The 20,168-nt window shown below is 23.8% G+C and overlaps 1 protein-coding gene across 1 annotated transcript in view; it reads right to left on the minus strand.

Moving 5' to 3' along the window:
- Window positions 1–13,242: 13,242 nt before the first annotated feature.
- The window catches only part of LOC129608954 (GATA zinc finger domain-containing protein 14), a 106,014-nt gene continuing 99,088 nt past the window's right edge, over window positions 13,243–20,168 (minus strand). The window contains exons 7-9 of the mRNA XM_055520761.1: window positions 19,520–19,702; window positions 14,791–15,267; window positions 13,243–14,553 (exon numbers count right to left, since the gene is read on the minus strand). Coding sequence (XP_055376736.1) covers window positions 13,945–14,553; window positions 14,791–15,267; window positions 19,520–19,702 — 1,269 coding nt within the window. The 3' untranslated portion in view covers window positions 13,243–13,944. The remainder of the gene's footprint in view (window positions 14,554–14,790; window positions 15,268–19,519; window positions 19,703–20,168) is intronic.

Raw genomic sequence — 20,168 nt, forward strand, 5'->3', positions numbered from 1 at the left:
TTAATTACAAAATAAATTTTTTATTATAAGAAATTTTAATATTAATTAATTAATTTTATTTAAATTTATACTTGGATGAAAAAATAATTTTTTGTTTTAATATTTTTTATATATTTTATGTTTTTTAATTTTTTTTTTTTTTTTTGGGTTAATTTTAAATTTAGATATGTGTTTTGTGCCCTAGATATTAATTTTTGAATGATAACATTTTGTTTAATAATATTTAAGAATAAAAATCTATTTAAAATATAATATGAGGAAATTTAAAATTATTTTTGAAAAATTATGATCAATAGTTTCTAATAATAAGTAAACTGAAAGTAGAATTTCGTATTCAAGTGGAGAGGAAACGAACAACATATGTAATTTCTCTGTCTGAAGCTAATTATTATTAAAAAGTGATCTTCATGAGTAAGATCTAGCGTAAACTTCTCAAAAATATGAAAATATTAAAAAATTTTAAAAAATTCCATTAAAATTCTGAAATATAATATGCAGCATGTCAAAGCTATTTTATAAAAATTAAAGATTATTTTCATAATAGTCCAACTCAGCATTTCTAATTACGACAGAATTTCTAGTAGAATACCAAAATTATTAAAAGTAAAATTGAAATTAAAATCAATTCCTGTGATATGAAAATTTTCACTCAACATATTTTATGTAACTTAAATTCAGATTCAATACATTTTTAGCAAATCAAAAGGATTATACATTTTTTATTAATCCTTAAACATTTCGCAACAAGGACAAAAATTACACGCCAATATTTTGATCAAAATTTTATTTTATTCTTGTTCCAATAAATATTTCGATTTCAATTATTTCCTGAATTATTGTCATTAAGTTTAAAATAAAATATATTAAATTGCATACTTTTGGGTGGCATTATGTAATAACTCAAAATTATACATAGCTGTCTATTACTCGAACGAGATTCGAAAGTAAAAGGAAATTTATCTTATAACCTTCAAAAATTTTCTATATGAATTAAATGAAGGTTAGAACACAGTTAAGGATGGTGGTATCCCGTTAATTGGAATATTTTAAAACTTTTTTAAAAATAAAAATTCTTTAAAGAAAAATGAAAATTTTTTAAATTAAATTGAATTTTTCAAATGTTGGTTTTATAAAATTTCTGTTATCATTAATTTAATGTATATAAGACTCTGATTTTGGAAGGCTACAATAAGTCGTGAATGACTGTGGTGGCCCGAGGGAATACACCTGCCCCATTCAGTTCCCTTAGAAATCTACAATTTATAATATTATAGGCTCTAAAGAAATTAATTGAATTTTAAAAAATTTTTAGAATTCTGATTATAAAATGGCTAAGCTCCTGGTAATTTATTATATTTTAAAGTAAAATTAGGAATAATATTTTATGAAATAATATTTACTTTATAATTTTCAATGTCTAACCTAAGCTCTTAATGTTGATTATATTTTGAAAATAAGTAGGAATTTCTTAAAAACTCATATTATAAATTCTGAGATTATAAATTCTGAAATCTAATTAATTGAGGTTTAGTTTTGCAATTTCAATTTCGAATACGGAATTTTATGAAAACCTAGTTTGTATTTGATATTTAATGGACTTATGAGTATCCTTGTCTCAAATTGTACTAAATTTAATTATGAAACTGATGCTATAGAATGAAATATTGTCCTTCAATATTAATTATATAAGCTAATATATAAATAAACGTAAATTATTGAGTGATATGTCGAAGTTTCCAATTGTACTTAACCTCATTTCAATATTACAATTATTCTGTCTGTAACTTGTTTAATTTTTAATAATTTACCAATATTATTTACTAAATTAAATTTATTTCCATCACACTACTATTCACAATAATGTTAAAATATTTCAATCTTAAAATCATTGAATTATAAATAAACTGTTGAACGATTTTTAATTACAATAAAAATATTAAATATTAAATAAAAAAAGAAATCTGATGTGATTAGCACATAACCGACCGCAATTTGTATTTTCTAGTTAAGTGAAAGTGTTACAGAATATTATTAAAATGTCTGTTAAATACTTCTTTCCAATTCTTAGGACATTAGTAAGCTTATAGTTAACATACCTAGAAAAATGTAAATTTGGCTCTTAGTAGAATTTCGATTTGTGCTTCCCGAATTCCCTGAAATGCTCGCCAGTTAGTTTCGGTAACAACCAGAACTCAAATTTCCAAGTTGTAGAAATTCCATCAATTCGTTCCATAGATATGGTGAAAAATGTAAAATCGGCTCGCAAATCAGTTTCCGAGTCCTGATTTTTCCAAATTTTCATATTCATTGTTCTAGTGCGAAGATTTTAAATATTAAATTTCAATGAAATCGGTACAGCCGAACTTGAGATACACGCGTGTACACACAGACCGACAGATTGCTAAAAATAGTTTACTTACACTTCCCTACTATGGAAAAGTGCATTCCCACCGAAAACTCGATATGCAAAATTTGTTGCCATTACATAACCTACCTATTGTACACACAATACGATCGGTAAAAATTATATTGTAATATTTATGTAATAATTGATAACCGTAATGAAAACAAGAAAAACAAAACCGAAAGGAAATAAAAGAAAAACACAGGACGATATAAAATTAAAGAGAAATAAAAAAAAATTCAATTTTTGTGGTCGGTTCATTAACCATAACCAAAAATTAAATATTAAAAATTAATATTGCTAAAAAATTGTGTAAATTTAACCACAAAAAAATAAAGGCAAAATACACAAAAGCTATTTGGAATACACATACAAATACACATACAAAATAAATTATGCATGTGAGTAAGAAGGTAAGCAAAACAATTCAAAAAAAAATTGTAATAAAAATTTTTCGATTCAATTTTAATTATGAAAGTTAAAATTTTATTTAAAAATCTCAGTACATTGTACATTGGAAAGCCTAACGGTACAACTCAAAAAATAGAATTTTCTGGAAAAAACAAATTTCGATAATAAATTGTAATTAGAGATTATTAAGTGTTAGGAGACTATTAAAGTGCTAACAGGCAATATTAAATGCATTGATTCAAATACAATTAACATTTTTTTTTCACAGTTTTGTTGAAAAAAAGTTTCGCGCACTATGGTGTGAAAGCAGTGGTATAAAGAACGTTCTTCTAGATTGGAAATTTGTAAATTTTTAAAGCCAGGGTAGTAGCGCATTACGACCTTGTTATCTATTGTGCCCCCTACTCCCTCATCCCTGATTTCAGAGGCATGAACCTAAGAGTGGTCTTAACCGAAATACAGAATTTTTGACTACAATACGGTATGTAATTCTTAAACTTCTTTAACTCAAATATTGCCGCAATTAAAAACTTAAGTTAAATGCGATATTTTTGCAATAACCCCAAATTTAATACTGTCGCGCTACTAAATTTTATGATGTCTTTCTTGGAATATTGTCTTTATCTTATATTATATGCAAAATTTGCATAAATTTAGGCTTAACTCAGTTTTTAATCAAAAAATTATAACAATTTTTCAAATGATTTTTCTAACAAGAATCTATATCTTAAATAAGACCTGAATATCTTAAATAAGAGCTGAAAGTTATCAGTTAGAAATAAAAAATATGGTATACATGGGAACTGAAACAAAATATCACAATATGTCTTATAATTCGAAATTTTTAAAGGGAAAAATTACAAAATTTTTTGAGTAAAATTAATAACCTTTCAAACCAGAGGTGGAAACTTGTACGAATAGAACTAGAATATCATTATTTGTCTCTTTTTTTTACAGTGAGGGACATAAATTTTTCTGAGTAAATCACTGAAAATCTTTGAAAATTTTTTATTCTCGCAAAATCTTGACCTCAGAAATCACCTTTTTTTTTGACTTACACCATTATTTTACCAATTGGACAATACATTATGTAATAATATTCTACCATAATTTATTGTTATTCATGGAAGCAACCATAAATATTATTGCATCGCCGGTATTATAATAAAAATTATGTTATAAATTTAATGTTGTCAAGAGCAACATGTTATAGTATGAGAATATTGTTTGTAAACTTAATTGGATTGCAATTATTATATAAAATGGTGATTTTTATTAAAATGGTTTTTGGCACCAAAAAAAAACATAATTTGTAATTAAAAGTCATGGTCTATTATTTTGATTTTCGAACCTTCTCAATTATATTTTCAAAAAATAAAAATTACTGATCCATAATAATTGGATCCCAATATAATTTTATAAGGACAAAATCATTTTAATTCCATGAAATTGACATTAATATTATTTAAAATTTATTTGAATATTTTAATGATTTAATAGACTCTGAAATAGAAATACAGTGCGGGATAGAATTCTTGAACTTCTGAAAATGAAATATTGCTCAAATTCAAAGTTTACGATAAAATTCTGTTTAAGGTAAAGCTGAATGAACCCTTTTTCTGCGAGTGTTTCTGTATATGTAAAAAATATTTTGTATTCCATGAAAGCAATTGATTTTCAAGTTACTCCTTTTCTTGCACATAATATTGACTGTAATTTTGTTTCAAGGAAACTTCCAAATCTAATCCAATTTTAACCTTTTGATGTGAAAATTATCTTCACTCAGAAAATTTTACATTTAAATAGTGTTTTTCAATTTTATCTGTAATTTTAATCTTATTCTATGTCTGACATCGAATTTTTGTGCGTCGAACATTCAGGAAACAAAAAAGAAAATACTTCAATTTTCCATATATTTGATATAAATCAATTTTCCCGTATTTTAAATAAAATATCCTGAATTTTATTCTTAAGTATCCGGTTAATGAAAATCTTAATGGTAAAAATAGTTTAGTAGGGTATTCTGTTAATGTGTACTTTTCTAACAAATTCTAGTTATCATTCTGTTTCTACCACCAGTATTCTGAATTATAGAATCATGTACGAAATTAAAATTAATGACACCATTAATATTCTAAGCTAAAAATTTATGCCTCTATTATTCAAATTATTAAAATTTCATATTTTTTAAAAATTAAGTGTTAATTTTTTTCCGATTTGTTTTGAACTTGGTTGTAAATTTTAACTGCGGTCAGTATGTAATCATTATATGAAAAAAAATGAAAATTTTTGCAATAAAACCCCAAAGAATTTTTTTTGCCGAAGTGGCAATCGGTTTTACCATATTTATATTAATTTTTATTTTAGGGTCAATTATTTATCATAACATAATTAAACTTTATGGTGTCAACTTGATGATTTTTACTAAAAAATATTAACAATATTTAAAAAATGGTGAATTTATTTTTAATATTTTTCAATATTATATTCGAATATTTTTTTTAAGAAAAGAATTTTGGATATAGCCTAGCTGTTGTCATTTATTTTGAAAATTTATTATTAATTTCAAATTAAATTTTTCATTTCTCTGAATTGCAATATTATTGTTTTGGTATATTCGATTTTACGATATTGAAAATAATATTGTAGATTTCAGTCTATCCTTCTCATCTTAATTGTTTCTAGTTTTGACTCATGTGTTTCGAGGCAAATATTAACTATATAGAATTATATCTAACCGCAATTCGTATATATTAATCATCGCATTTTAGTAACTTTTAGAATTTTAACTCTACTTTTTTACATTCTTTGTTTTTCATGAGCATGTTATAAGTCATATGGAATCTTATTCAAAAACCTAGTCTTTAACTATATGATGAATTTTGTTTTATAAAAATTTAATTGAATTTTCGTATAGGTAAGGTTGCACGGCACCCCGAAGGGTACACTTAGGCCACTAAAGCCCATTGTGATGCCACCGAATTCTCCCCTTCCCCCTCATTAGAACCGGCCCGAGTTCCTCAGAAACCGGCCAATATAATTAGCATTTACATTCGCTACGTCCGTAGCTCGCCCAAAAAAGTGGGACCCAAGAAATCTCCGCCTGGAGTTCACCAACATCGGACACGAGCAAAGCAGATGGATCACTATTTCCTCCTCCTCCTCCTCGTTATAGCAACTCCTATAAAGATTGTTTGCATATAAATTTTCATATATATTAATAACAAATATTGTTAGCTATATGAAGGTATTCTAGAAATTTTTATACAAGAACTTATTAAATTGAAATAATTGATTGCATGAATTGCAACTACATTTGCAAAATTAAATTGAATTTTTAATAATTAATTGCAATTGCATTTGAAATTTTTGATATCTTTTACTACATTTGCATTAATGTGTTCGAAACTATATGTACTTAAAATTTAATTAATATTTTAATATCAAAATTATGATTTATGTTGAAACTAGCGAATATGAACTAGCCAATTCTTGCTTGAAATCACAAAAATTTTTTTCATGTTATCATGAACGCAAAGTAGAAATTTCGTACTTGTCGTATAATAATTGTTTTGCAAAAATATTTGTTTTTCAATTAAAAATAATTAAATATTTTATTTGAAATTCCATTTTTACCATATTATATTCAATTTGGGGAAAAAAAAATTTTTTTTACAAAATATTTAATCATAATATTTACATAAATAATTTATTATTATTAACCACATATTAATATGCATACAATATTAATTTTATTATAAGAGAAACAAAAAAAAAAAAACAGAAACAAGGATGAAAATTATTTTAATATTATCAGCAGGAAAAAAAATTTGGAAAATTCCACTTATTGATTTCTGAAATTTCGATAATTTTATAATTTACCGATAGGGTCTGAAATTGAGTCATGTATTACCTATTTAAAATAGAATTATAGTTAGAGAATGAAAATTCTTAAAATAGCATAGACTAAGTTCCCGGTATAAACTGAGCGACAATTAATTTTTAATCATAAAGTTTAATTTTCAAGGACTATAACTAAAATTTAATGAATTAAACTGATGCACATAAAATTTTAAATATTCAATTTTAAATTTTGTATTTTCATTGATAAATCTCGCATTTCTAAAATTTTAAATTTCTCAAGTTATTAAGGTAGACTTCATTTTTCAATTTATAAAGACGAAAAGCATTAATTTATATTTTATAGATCTTAATCTTTTTCTGGTAAATTTCATTATAATTTTGGAAATTCAAGCATTCTTTGTTATTCTTCAGCCAATTTCATAGTTGTTCAGTATTCTTCGTCAACTTATATTTGTTTGACTGAATTTCTGTCGAAAAAGTGCTCCTATAAGACTTACCTAATATCACAATTTTGGAATTTTATCATGTCTAACTTTATTTTATGGTCTGATTTTAATAAAATTTAATTTTCAATCCAATCAATTTCTATTTTTCATTGAATTTTGTTGTATTGATGGTGATATTTTAATATTTTCCTTTTATTAATTAATTTAATTACTTTATTTTGATTTATAATAATAATTTTTTTATATTTTTTTTATTTTACTGATAAAAATGTGGTCTACGTGGTTAAAATAATAAAAAAATTTTTTCTATATATTTTTTTTCTCTTCTCTAAATAGAAATGATTAAAAAATTTCTCTTTGTGTATTTTTTTCTATTTTAATTTTAATAATATTTTTTTTGTAACTGGGTTTGTAATTGGAAAACCTAATTGTAAATTAAAAATCTGATTAATTGGAATTTTAGTGGTTTAATAAATTTAATAGAAACAAAAAAAAATGTATGAAAATTTTTTTTTTTTTATAATAGGAAAATTCATTTTGTTAATCCTTTTGTATAGCGTTGGCAGGGAGATTTGAAAAACAATATTTTTTTTTTATAAAAATAATATAAGAATTGTTGGGATTGTGTTAATGAGATAAAAGATATGTTAAGGTTAGATCATAAATATCTGTTAGTAAGAGATTAAATTTTTATAGTTTCAGCTTAAATTCAATGAGCACACATTCTAATTTCTAATAATTATAAATGTGAATTCCAAAAATTTTATTTAATTTTATAATTAATAATTTACATGTGAGTAACTAGAACAATAACTTCTTGAACATCACTATATTACATACATAATATAGAACAGAAACTGTGACTAGCAATATGATACAGTTTCTAAGGTAAGGATCCGAGTCTACTAGAATAAAATTATTTTCTTTTGAACAATTAAAAGTAAAGTCGTTAAAATAATAATGTAGCAACAACATTTCTAAGTTAATTTAAATGAAATTTTAAAAATGTTTAACCCTCGTCTAACTAAGGGCAAAATTGAAGTATTTTTACAGAATGCAACTAAGACAGTCTTGCAATAAATGAATAATTAATAAATCAAAATTAAATGATTTAACACAGGCCACAGCACAATTATTTTATTAAAAAATAACCGATCACTCCAATATTTTCAATAAAATTAATTGCCAATTTGTATATTTTTTGTTGTTACAGAATGAGTAGTGGTTCTGGTAGTGGAATTTTATTTTTCCAAATTTTTACATTATTATTCCATTATTACTTTTCAATTATTTTAGAATATTTTACTTCTTCTGCTCTGAACATTAGTTTATTCTTTATTACAAGTATACTCGGACATCGAAACACTTTGATCAGTACCAATCACTAACAGAGTATCAGTCCTAGAACCACTGTCAAATATCTGCTCTTAATTAACTTTATGTTACAAAATCTAAGTGAAAATCATAAGGGGTCCTAATTTTGATGATAAAGATTAAATGTCTAATTTTGACAAAATTCACACATCTTCGGCAAATAAAGATTAAATATTCAATTAAAATTAATTTTCTGTATTGGTTTTTGTTTTTTTTTTTAAATTCCAACATTTTTGGTATGAAAACAGCACATTTTTTCTATTTTACATGCAGAAATAATTTAAAATTGTTAATTACGCCGTAATATATGCAATTTTATCACATACAATAAAAAAATAGAATGAAGAATGAAAGAATTATAAGAAAATTTTCTTATCACTAGAATTTTTAATAATTTTTTGTTAAAATTCTTGTTTTTTTTCCTTCTAAATTATTCTCTACTTTTTCTAATTTTTTTTTCTTTAAAAGTATAAATTAAAATTGCTTTTAACAAAAAGGATAATATAAATTTTCATTTTCCTTACAACAGGAACAAAAAAAAAAATGCAAGATAAAAATAATTTTTTATTTAAAAATGAAAAAAAGTTTGTCTTAATTTTGAAAAGAGCAAAAAAACAAAAAACGTAAGAGAGGAAAAAGAACCCATTCTCTACAAATTCCTTCATTTTTATTTTTTTAAATAGATTTTTACATTTGAACAGGAAATGAAAATTAAAGTAGAGTAGCACAAAAAAAAAAAAAAATGTAAAACTATTCGAGAATGAGAATGAGAAGTGAAAAAGCAAAAAAGAGAACAAAATAAGAAAATCTTTCACTTTGAATTATTGCACTTTTAAGAATAGAAAATGAATGTTCTCTGTATACTCTCCGTATTATCCCATTGCGGTTCTATATCAATGTCACAAATGAACAATAAGCTACCTACTGAATTATGTATGGTATATACGTACGTATGTATGTTCATACATAAATAATGTGTTGTATAAATTTATCATATGTGTGTGTTTTTGTGTATATAGTTTGTTCTATGAAAGCAAGAAATGGAATTTCAAATTGCTAACAAAGAGAGCAGAAAAATAAAAAATCTTAAAAACTTGTTCACACAATTATTGTATGTGCACATGAACAAATAAAATACACTAGAAATTTTAAAAATTTTACATTAGATTTCTGTATGTAAGAAGAAGAAGAAGAGGAAGAAGAAGGAGAAATAAGATTTTCTTTTTTTCTATTATAACAAAGTTGATGCAATTTAGATTGCGATTAATGGCTGACCATTTCCTCCAAACATAAGGAAACCAACATCATCTTGTTTTTGTCGTTTTCTTTTTCTTGGAATGTTAAATTCGAAGTAAAATCTTGTGTATATGCGATTTTTGTTTTAATTTTCTTTTCTCTCATTTTGTTACTCTATTATAATTGTACACAAGCGCCTTGTGCCACTCTTGTAATTTAAGTTTGTAAGTTAGAATATTATAAAAGATTAGCCATTTTCAATTCTTTTATTTTAAATTAAATAATTAATTTTTTTTTTAAAAGTGAAATTTAAGGATATTTTTAGAATACTATGGGAAGTTCTGTATAAAATACAATACTCGTCCTGATGAAAATGAATTAATTATAGGGGCTCTTGATCAGTTTCAAATCAGTTTTAAAACTGTACAACGGCTTTGGAGAGTAGGGGTTTTGTCTTGCTTTTAATTTTGAAATGGAAGATTTTAGATTTTCCTTTCCCACTTTCTGGTGATGAAGTAATCGTAATGTTAGAATAAATATAAAGCTATGAGGGAATTCTGAATTTTAATTAAAATATTATGATGCAGTGGAAAATCATTAATTTTGTAAAATAATTGTCATTTTTTCGCATTAGTGATTTCAAAACTCTTTTCGTCTTTAATATTAATTTAATGAGGAATGGTAAAAACAAAACCGAGACAATTTTTTTTTTGGTAGGAAAACGTTCACTGATTCCAATACAAATTTTCTTTTAAATCAAACCGGTTTCATTTGATAAAAACCGGTATTTTGGTAGCAACCGGTCCAACTCTTTAATTTTTCCGAACCCAATATGAATAAAGTGACTGAGTACATTAAGAAATTGTACACATTCTGCTCAAAATTTTTCACCCATACTAATGAATTTCGAATCGTATTTTTAAATTTTCTTTATTCGAGTCAATTCTAAAATTTTAGATTTTTTATTTCTATATCATTATGGTAGAGAAAAATCCTTTATAAATTTTTATTAGAATTTTTCAATATTAAAACTTAAACTGATGTCCTTTCTTTTTTTTGTACACATAATATGCATTGCGTGTTTTGTTTGTATGTATTAAAATCAAAATACATACAAAAAATATAGCCAATTTGAAATCATTTTATATTAGCTATTAGAAATACCGAAAGAATCCTTTACATTTTTTCTGTTTCTTTGCTCTAAATAGACGTTCATTTTAAATTGAAATGAAACTTGGGTACGTTAAGGAAAGAAGAGGATGATATTTTGTACAAAATTTAAAAAAAAAAAACATTTGTTCTCTCTTTTTTCACTTGATATTTTCAGTTTTGCAATGAAACTTATGGACAAAGTGGCAAAGACAAGAATAAGAATTGAAAAATATAAAAAAAAAGGACATTAGACATTTTTATTATTATTTGATTTTTTATTGTAGAAAATAAAGATTTAAAAATGTAGATTTTCTTCTGTTTTTTTTATTTAAGAATTGAAAAGAGGAAAAAATTTTTAAAAATAAAATTTAGAAATCTTTAAAAAATTTTGGACTTCTAGTTTTTTATTTTTGAATAGAAGAAAAAAGAAAATCTTTTCAAATGTGTTTTAAAGTTTTAAAATGTTGATTGCTATAATAATTGATTTGAAATTGAATTTGAATTGAAAAGATCTTTGTCCATTGGTTAATTTAATTGAATAAAATCAATTTAATCTGGAAAAATTTTGGAATATAGCAGAACTTCTTTTAATTAGCAAAAATTAAAGGCTTTAATAATTTTATTTTGTTAAACAAATTTTTGTGCTAAATTTTTAAGCACAATTGCATTAAAAGTTTCGGCATTTTTTTTTAATGTTACTTGCTTCATAATCTGGAAGAAAATTCTGATTCTTTTCAAGTGCAATTATGTATATTTTTAGATTTAAGAATTAGTTTACAAACCAGACACAAAATGTTAAAAATATTGCCAAAATAATGTTGTTGTGTTGCAAATTTACAAGCCTATGTTATTACATCTTAAAAATAATACGCCAGCATCTCCAAATTTATAATTTTGAGTAAATTGAATTCAAAGTTACGCTATTTTTGTATGAAAAAGAGAAACCAGAGAGGTCATAAAATGGTTTTATTATAGCCATGTGAACGCTTTAGTATCTAATGCTAAAAAATAATGTTCTAAAATAAGGACATGAAAATAATTATTATATTTTTGGCTAGCGTCAAAACCAGATTTTATTCAAACATCGGCTTCCGTTCGTGAGCTCAAAATTACGTTATTTTTATTTGGGAATTTAAAGACCAAAATATTTTGTTTTATACCAGTATTATTTTTAAAGTAATGTAAAATAAAAAAAATATATGAAACGAAATATTGGCCGAAAAATCTGAGTTCAGAAAATTTTGAAGATAATCAGTAATTTTTGATATTTATCGTTATGTGATTTGGGGGCAAAGTATAGAGGAATATTTTGCGCTTTCAAAAATTAATAATGTTAAGATGTTGCGGTTTTATCATAATTATTAGATCTTCAGAACCTTAATAGCTTCAAATGTAGTGCACACATGTGTGTACGTTTCAAAGTTATAAATGGAATATCAAGATATACTTTTAGAGTAAATTCAAATATCAAAAAAAAAAAAACAATTGCAAACATGTTGAAAAAATGACAGAAAAATATGAAAATACTAAGAAAGAAGGAAAGAAAGAAAATTATTAAGAAAATTGCATATTTCTTGGAGAACCAAATTTTTTATTGCAAAATATTGCTTAGAGTTAATGCATAAGCAAAAAGAATAAGGAAATTTCCAGTATAACAGTTGAACTTAACAAAATAACGTAGCTAATAACAATTCTAACTTTAAAACTTCTATTTTGATTTAAATAAGAAAAATTGCATACTTTCAGGGTCAATATAATTTTTTTTCTTTTCACGTTATAACTTACCAGCTGAATAAAGGAAATTTGTAAGTGTGCGAAAAAGCTCTCATTGGGAAAAGGTCAAGATTAAAATTAGCTTTTGTATAACAGTTCAAAATTTTAAAATATTATATATAACACTTATTCTTATTAGAAACTATTGATCATAAAATTGATATATTTAAAAAAAAAAAAAATAAATTAAAAAAAAAAAAATCCAAAAGAAATATTCTTATAATAGCTATATATCAATAATTTTATGCCATAATACTTACATACTTTTATACAAATACCTCTATATACTTTTATACAGTATATAGCGTGTGTATATAAATATCCTTTAACTGCAATATTATTATCCCAATTTTCTATTTATAATAATAATATTATTATCCTTAAATTTCCATGATAAGTTTTTGTTATATTTTTTTTAAAGATATTTTTTGTATAACACTTTTTTGCTGTTATTTTTATGATTTTTTTTTTTTGTTTTTTAATATCCAAAATTCTTAAATCTGAAAATTTTGTATAACTAAAATATTTTTATGTATATATGTGTATATATGCAATATTTATAAGTATATTTATAAGTATTAGTGTTTGTATACATGCATAATTATATCAATTTATGCATTATATACATGTTGATCTTTTTCCTTACTTAAAAGAGCTTATTCTCGGTACACTTAATCTTAAACTATACAAACTATATTTTATAATTATTATATACGTTATGTTTGTATATGTCATTTTCATACTTTATAATAATTATGTGTTTAAATGAATTTTTTTTTCTCTCTGTTATACTGTTTTTATAATTCCGTGTATACATATTTTTTATTTTGTATGTATGGATGTGTATTTATTGTTTATATTTTTTAATTGTCTCCTTATTTTAATCCCTAAAGTTTTCTCTTTAACTACAATGGTTTCTTTTTTTTCTATTCTTTTCTTTCATTAATTCTATATAGCTAGTTTTATTCTTTTTTTTCATTTATTATTACATGTATAGTTGTATATTTGTTATATTTATGTATATATGTATATATATACATATATATATATAGTATTATAATAATAGTTTAATTAAATTTCTATCTATATACAATGGGTCTTATACAAAATGATAAAATAAATGTTTGTGTGTTTTATTATTTTCTATTTTTTGTTATTCTCTCCTGCTAACTTCTGTTATATTATTTCTCTTTTGTTTTATTTACTTTTTTTGTTGTTGTTGTTACTGTTTGTTGAATATTAATTTATTTTTTTTGTTTTGTATATTTTTTTTTAATTAGCCTGTTACGTTTTTAATAATTGTTGCTGTATTTGTTGTTGATTTTCTTGTTGTGACTGTTGTTTTGACTGTAGTTGTTCTGACTGTTGCTGTTGTTGTTGTTGTTGTTGTTGTTGCGTTTGCTGTTGTAATATTTCTTGTTGTCGTAATCGTAACTCCTTTAAATCTAATTGTTCTTGTTCTTCTTGCTGTTTCTGTTGATTTCTCCAATGTCGAACTTCATCACTTGATGTTAATTCATTAATATCATATCCTGATGATTTTAATATCTCATAATGATATGGATGATTTTGATTAGAATAATTATTTAAATAATGTTGATTATTATCATTATTATGTTGATAATTATGTAAATAATGTAGATGATTTTGATTATGATGCTTATGGTGTTGATGGTGGTGATGTTGATTATTATGTTGGTTATTTTGATGGTGATGATTATGATGATGATGGTGATGATGTTGATGGTGATGTGGATTAGGATGATAATGTTGATAATTAAATTTTTTTCGAATATATTTATTAAATCTATTATGTCTATTATTTCTATATTTTATTCTATTATCATTATTATTATTATCTTGATTATTTTGATTACTATTAATACTATTACTATTATCATTATTATTATTATTATTATTATTATAATTATTAATACTATTATATAATATATTATTAGTATTATTTTTATTAATTTTTTTAAATTTACTAAATTTATTATAATTATCTAGTAAAATTCTTGTATTAATATTTTCATTTATATTATCATTATTATGATCATCATTATCATTTTCTATATCATCATCATCATCATCGTCATTATTATTGTTGTTATTATTATCACTGATATTTTCAAAAATTTCATCATTATCATTATTATTATCATTATTTGAAATTTGATTATTATAATTTGAATTTATATTATTTTTAAATTCAATTTGATTTGGGGTAGTTTCTTGATTTCTCTTTTGATTATTATTAGTAGTATCAGCTTCATTACTATTACTAAAATCATTATTATCATCATTATCATCATTATCATCTATATCATTATTACTATGATTGTTGCCATCATATTTATTTATTTTATTTCTTTCCTTTGATAATGTTAATGAACTTATCAATCTTTTGGTATTTGTGCTACTACTAGTGCTGTTGTTGTTGTTGTTCTTGTTATAATTATTAATACTATTATTGTTGTTATTAACTGTTGGTGTTTTTAATTCTTTAACTGTAGTTGCCATTTTTGATGAATTTGTTATTGTATTTGTTGTTAATGGAATTGATAAATTACTATTATTTGTATTACTATTACTGCAATATCCGGGCTGTATATCAAATGAAATGAACATTTAAAATGTAGAGAGAGAGAGAGAGGATGAGAAAATAAAAGAAAATAAATATAATTTAATTAAATAAACAGTGATATTTAAACTTTTTTTATTTTTAATATAGCATTATATTTTTTAAACAATTAAATTAAATGTTATATTTCAAATTATATAGGTGTTTTTTTAATTGTACATTGGTTTCCAGGCAAATATTTCTAAAATATCATTAATATTTTTAAAATAGTATTAAAAAATTCTTAATTCTTAATATGGGATTGGAATTATAATTTTAAAAAATTAAGATCATTTTGATTACATTATTTGGAGATCATTTGATTTGGTAAGCTTCTTTTTCAAATTATTAAGGACGATTAAGTTTTTAATGCTATAAAATAATGGTCTGAAATAAGAACGTGGAAATAATTATGATATATTTGGCCAGCGTCAAATCTAGATTCTATACAGCTGTCTGCGTCAGTCTGACTTTGCATGGTAAGCGATAACTAAAGTAAAATACATTAGTTACGTTTTATATTTTAATAAATGGTAATCTCATAATAATAAGGCCCAAGTTAAATAAGGCTCTGGTGTTCTACTATTAATAATTTCAATTACTTTTAATAGTTTTCAATGGTAAACACAAGTTTTTACTGAAATTATTAATAAAAATAGTAAACCCCTAAGACTTATTTAACTTGGATATCATTCTTGGGCTAATTTATAGAGCTAAAGTCAACACCATGAAGACAATTTAAAATATTTACTATAGCATAAATTCTAAAACACAATGAAATCTATTATACAATTCCTATAATCGTATACTTGTATCGGCATGACAGTACTAAAATAATCAACTCTACTAATTCTCGTGTTAATTAATTTAGATAATAATTAATATTCAACACAAAAAATCTGTGCAACAACACAATGACGGCAGCCTTACAATTTTTAATGAAAAAATTTCTTCTAACTCTCTAAGTTCGTTTTCAAATTAATGTTAAGAGCCACTGTCATATTTCTACATTTAAACATTTTGAAAATTAAATTTAGATAATAAAATTGAGAAGACAAAAAAACAAAAGTAACAAGATGAAAATTCAAATTAAAATCACAGAGAAAATAGAAAATTGAATGATGTTTTTTTGTTTTGTCCTTATTTGCCTTTCCATTTTTTTTTTTCTTTTGCATTTTAATTTTCATCATAAGGACAACAACGTAGATTTTTTCAAGATTGTAAATTGAAGAATTTCATTTGATTTATTATAACAATCAGTAAATTGAAAAATAACATTCTTAAGACTGAAGAAAAAACAGGAAAAACAAGAACAACAACAGTAATTGAGAGTTGATTTTGCAAAAAAAGAAAATCGAAAATAAATGAGTCTTTAAGGAATTATTAAAGAAATTGTTGTTTTACAGAACGAAATTTAAAGAGAAACGCATTTGTTTTTAAGCTTCTATTAAATTAAATATTGTATTTTTAATTTTCGGAATTGGTTTTATAATTTATTATTGAAATAAATTATCCATTTTATTAATTGTCTATTTAAAAAATGAACTTTTCAACTTTAACAGTAATTGGATTGTAAGGAACATATAGTCTAATTTGTTGATTTGGAACTAGAGAGAGAAATTCTGAGGTTTCCTTAAAAAAATTAAAATCCATCTGGATCCTTGACTTCTAAAATTCAGTAATACGGTATTAATACACAATTCAGCAATTCAAACTTATCAGCTGAATTGTGTTTTAATACACAATTCAGCAATTCAAACTTATCAGCTGAATTGTGTTTTAATACCGTATTACTGTAATTAAGAAGTCAAGGGATTTGTTGTACTTAGAAAAAGCAATAATCTGTAAATTGTATATTGTATCTGGAATTTCAGGAATATATGGTGATCATTGCTACTGGGAAGAAGTTAAAATTATAAACACTGTGCTAACTGCATGTTTCGAACATTATATGCACAACTTTGGTGTTTAAGTGTTACTGACCTGACAGCGTATATTTAGACAAAAGTATTTAAAAACGAGAAAGGGAAATGTTGAACTTATCGACTATATGATAACTGTACGAGTTAGTGATTTTGAGTGCTGTGTGCTGGTTGCCACAATGTTCCATACGTCCTCCATACGTCCTCGCGGTTTTAATTAGTTTTGTGCAAAATTTCAGTACTGTAATTTCAGTAGTTCCCATAATAATATATCACCAAATAAAGTTCGAAGTTGAATATGGCAGCCATTACCGCAATTCTAGGAATTCTAAGAAGTTTTAACAATTATAAAGCAGCCATAATAAAATATTTGTTTGTGTGAAATTTCTATATTAAAATTTCAATAACTTTTGAAATATAGCCAATTAATAATTTTAAAAGTTGTAAGGCAGCTGTCCGAACCATTGCGGCCATCACATTCAATTTAAATATAGGATTCTGGCATTTATTATTACAAATCATATGTGAAAATTTAGTGAATTTATTTCATTTAGTTTTTGAGTTATCATTGGAACGGACAGACTTAGAATCGATGCTGATCAACAACATACACTTGAGTCAATATCTCAGGCCATTATTTCTTTGTGTTATAAACGGTAAGGCAAATTTAGTATACTGTATTCTAAATTTCTAAATAACTTTTATTATTTCCAAAATAATTTTTTCGATTAGACGACGGGAGGAGTCACCTTACAATAAATGGTATCATTCTATTTCAAAAAATATTCAAGTATTTTCATCTAAAATCTAAATCAAGGTACCATAATTCAACTATTGCTACAAAAATTTAAAAATTTACAAAATTTTCATCTAAAATGAAGCAGTGAAATTGCCTGAAAACCAAGTATAGAATTCATTATTAATTTATGTCCTTGTCATCCTTTTCATCCCGAATATTTCAATAAAATAATTCGAATATTATTAATAATTTTGTTCCTTTGTAAAAGGATCCTACTCGATCCTACTATAATTATTAATTTTTATATAGAAAATACTTTTTTTAATAAAATTTTCACGTAGAAATAAAAATTTTTGTTTTTATATATCTAAAAATTTAGAAAACCCACCATCCATTAATATAAAAATTACATTTAAAAATTATGAAAATTTTAGACTTTTCATTTTCTACACAATTATATTTGCATTGCTACATTATAAATTTATTGTTCATAAAATGAATTTCTGTTTTAGCTTTTCCTGCAATACAAAAAAGGATTCTAACATTTATGGGCTCAATAATTTTTAATTTTAACAAAAATATTTTCATTATTACAATTATTATCTTTATTTATATGCATATGGGTTATTTTGGAAAATTTATTTATAATTGTATTCAATTCTTAATTAAGAAATAATTTGTTAGAAGAATTTTATTAGAGCTTATTAAAAATTGCATGTGGAACATGTGTGAATTATTTTTAATTCAGATTTTGAATATTATTCAAAATATTAGTAGTGTTTCGATCGAAACAATATTAATTAATCAAATCGTCTGTTGAGTTCACGTTTAAAATTTAACATCATTTTAGTTCAAAACTAAACGTTGAGGTTTCTTAAATTTTTATTAGTTATTTTTATTATAGTTTTAGGGGTTTCGGCCTACAATTTGTTTCGATTTCGATAAAAGAATGGCGAGTTATAGCAAGGTAATTAGAAAAGGTCCGGAGCGATTTTGGTCGTTATTCACGTTTTTCTTTAAAAATTATTATAGTAACTAAAAAATTGTATGAAAATTTGATCAATACGTCGAAGATTTTAGATATAGATCAAAATATATCTATAAAATTAAATGAGATAGCGAAAATTAGATTGCATTATTCGCAAAGATCGTTCTGGAAAACTTGTTAAAATCTTCTTAATTCAAAAGCCATGAAAGTGACGCATGGATCAAAATATCACTTGTTAAATATTTACTGTATAAAAATTTATTAATTAATTGAATTTTTTCGAATATTTCTAACTAATTTTAATATTTTGAATTCATACAAATCCAATAGGATGAATAAATATTGGCTATCCATTTTAATTACACAGAAATTGAATTTTATTTTCGATATTACATACAAATTTTTTTTTGACTGTATTGCCAATTTCCAAGGTTTTGTTTTACGCAGAACAAAATTTCATTAATTTGAAAAAAATTTTCATAATGGCTACGACGTTCAAGTAAATTATTGGCTGCCCTGTGCCTCTTAATACAAAATATTTTCAAAATTTTTTTAATTTATTCATTTTTTATTAATTTTTATATTACCTGTGAACTGCATTCACATTTTAATATCCACTGTACTGATATGAATTTATTTTCAATTTGTATTTGCCTAGATTGTAACAATTCCTGATTAATTGGTTCTAATGATGTACTATCCCAAAGGCTCATACCGTTCTTTATATAATCTAATGGATCACCTGAATTAACTGGGCATAAAAGTTCAACCTGCAAAAAAAATAAATATATAGAAAAATTAAAATTAAATTAATAAAATTATTAAAAAAAATTTCGTAAGGATAATAAGGATAGATTATTATTATTTTAAAAATGAATTGAAAGTAAGAAAACCTTTTTTATTGTTGTATTTGTATTAAGTGTTCTTGAATGAATTGATGATAAGGATTGAATAAAGAAAATAAAAATTATTTTGTTTTCATAAGTTCCGAAAATAAATCAGGAATTTTAAAAATTGTTAAGTCCAAAACGAGAGCGTGTTTTATAGAAATTAGGTGTAATTTTCAAATTTACATTATTCAATTTGAAATATAAGCAGAATTGAAATGGTGCTGCGCTATAATCTATAAAATGCTGCAGAACTATGCTGTACGAATTATATTTATATAAAATTTAAAAAGAAAAATTGTAAGGACCATAAGTACAAAATTTTTAGACCAGACGAAATTGTACTTAC

Source organism: Condylostylus longicornis, unplaced genomic scaffold (genome assembly GCF_029603195.1).
Source record: "Condylostylus longicornis isolate FDR11 unplaced genomic scaffold, ASM2960319v2 ptg000038l, whole genome shotgun sequence".
NCBI lineage: Eukaryota > Metazoa > Arthropoda > Insecta > Diptera > Dolichopodidae > Condylostylus > Condylostylus longicornis.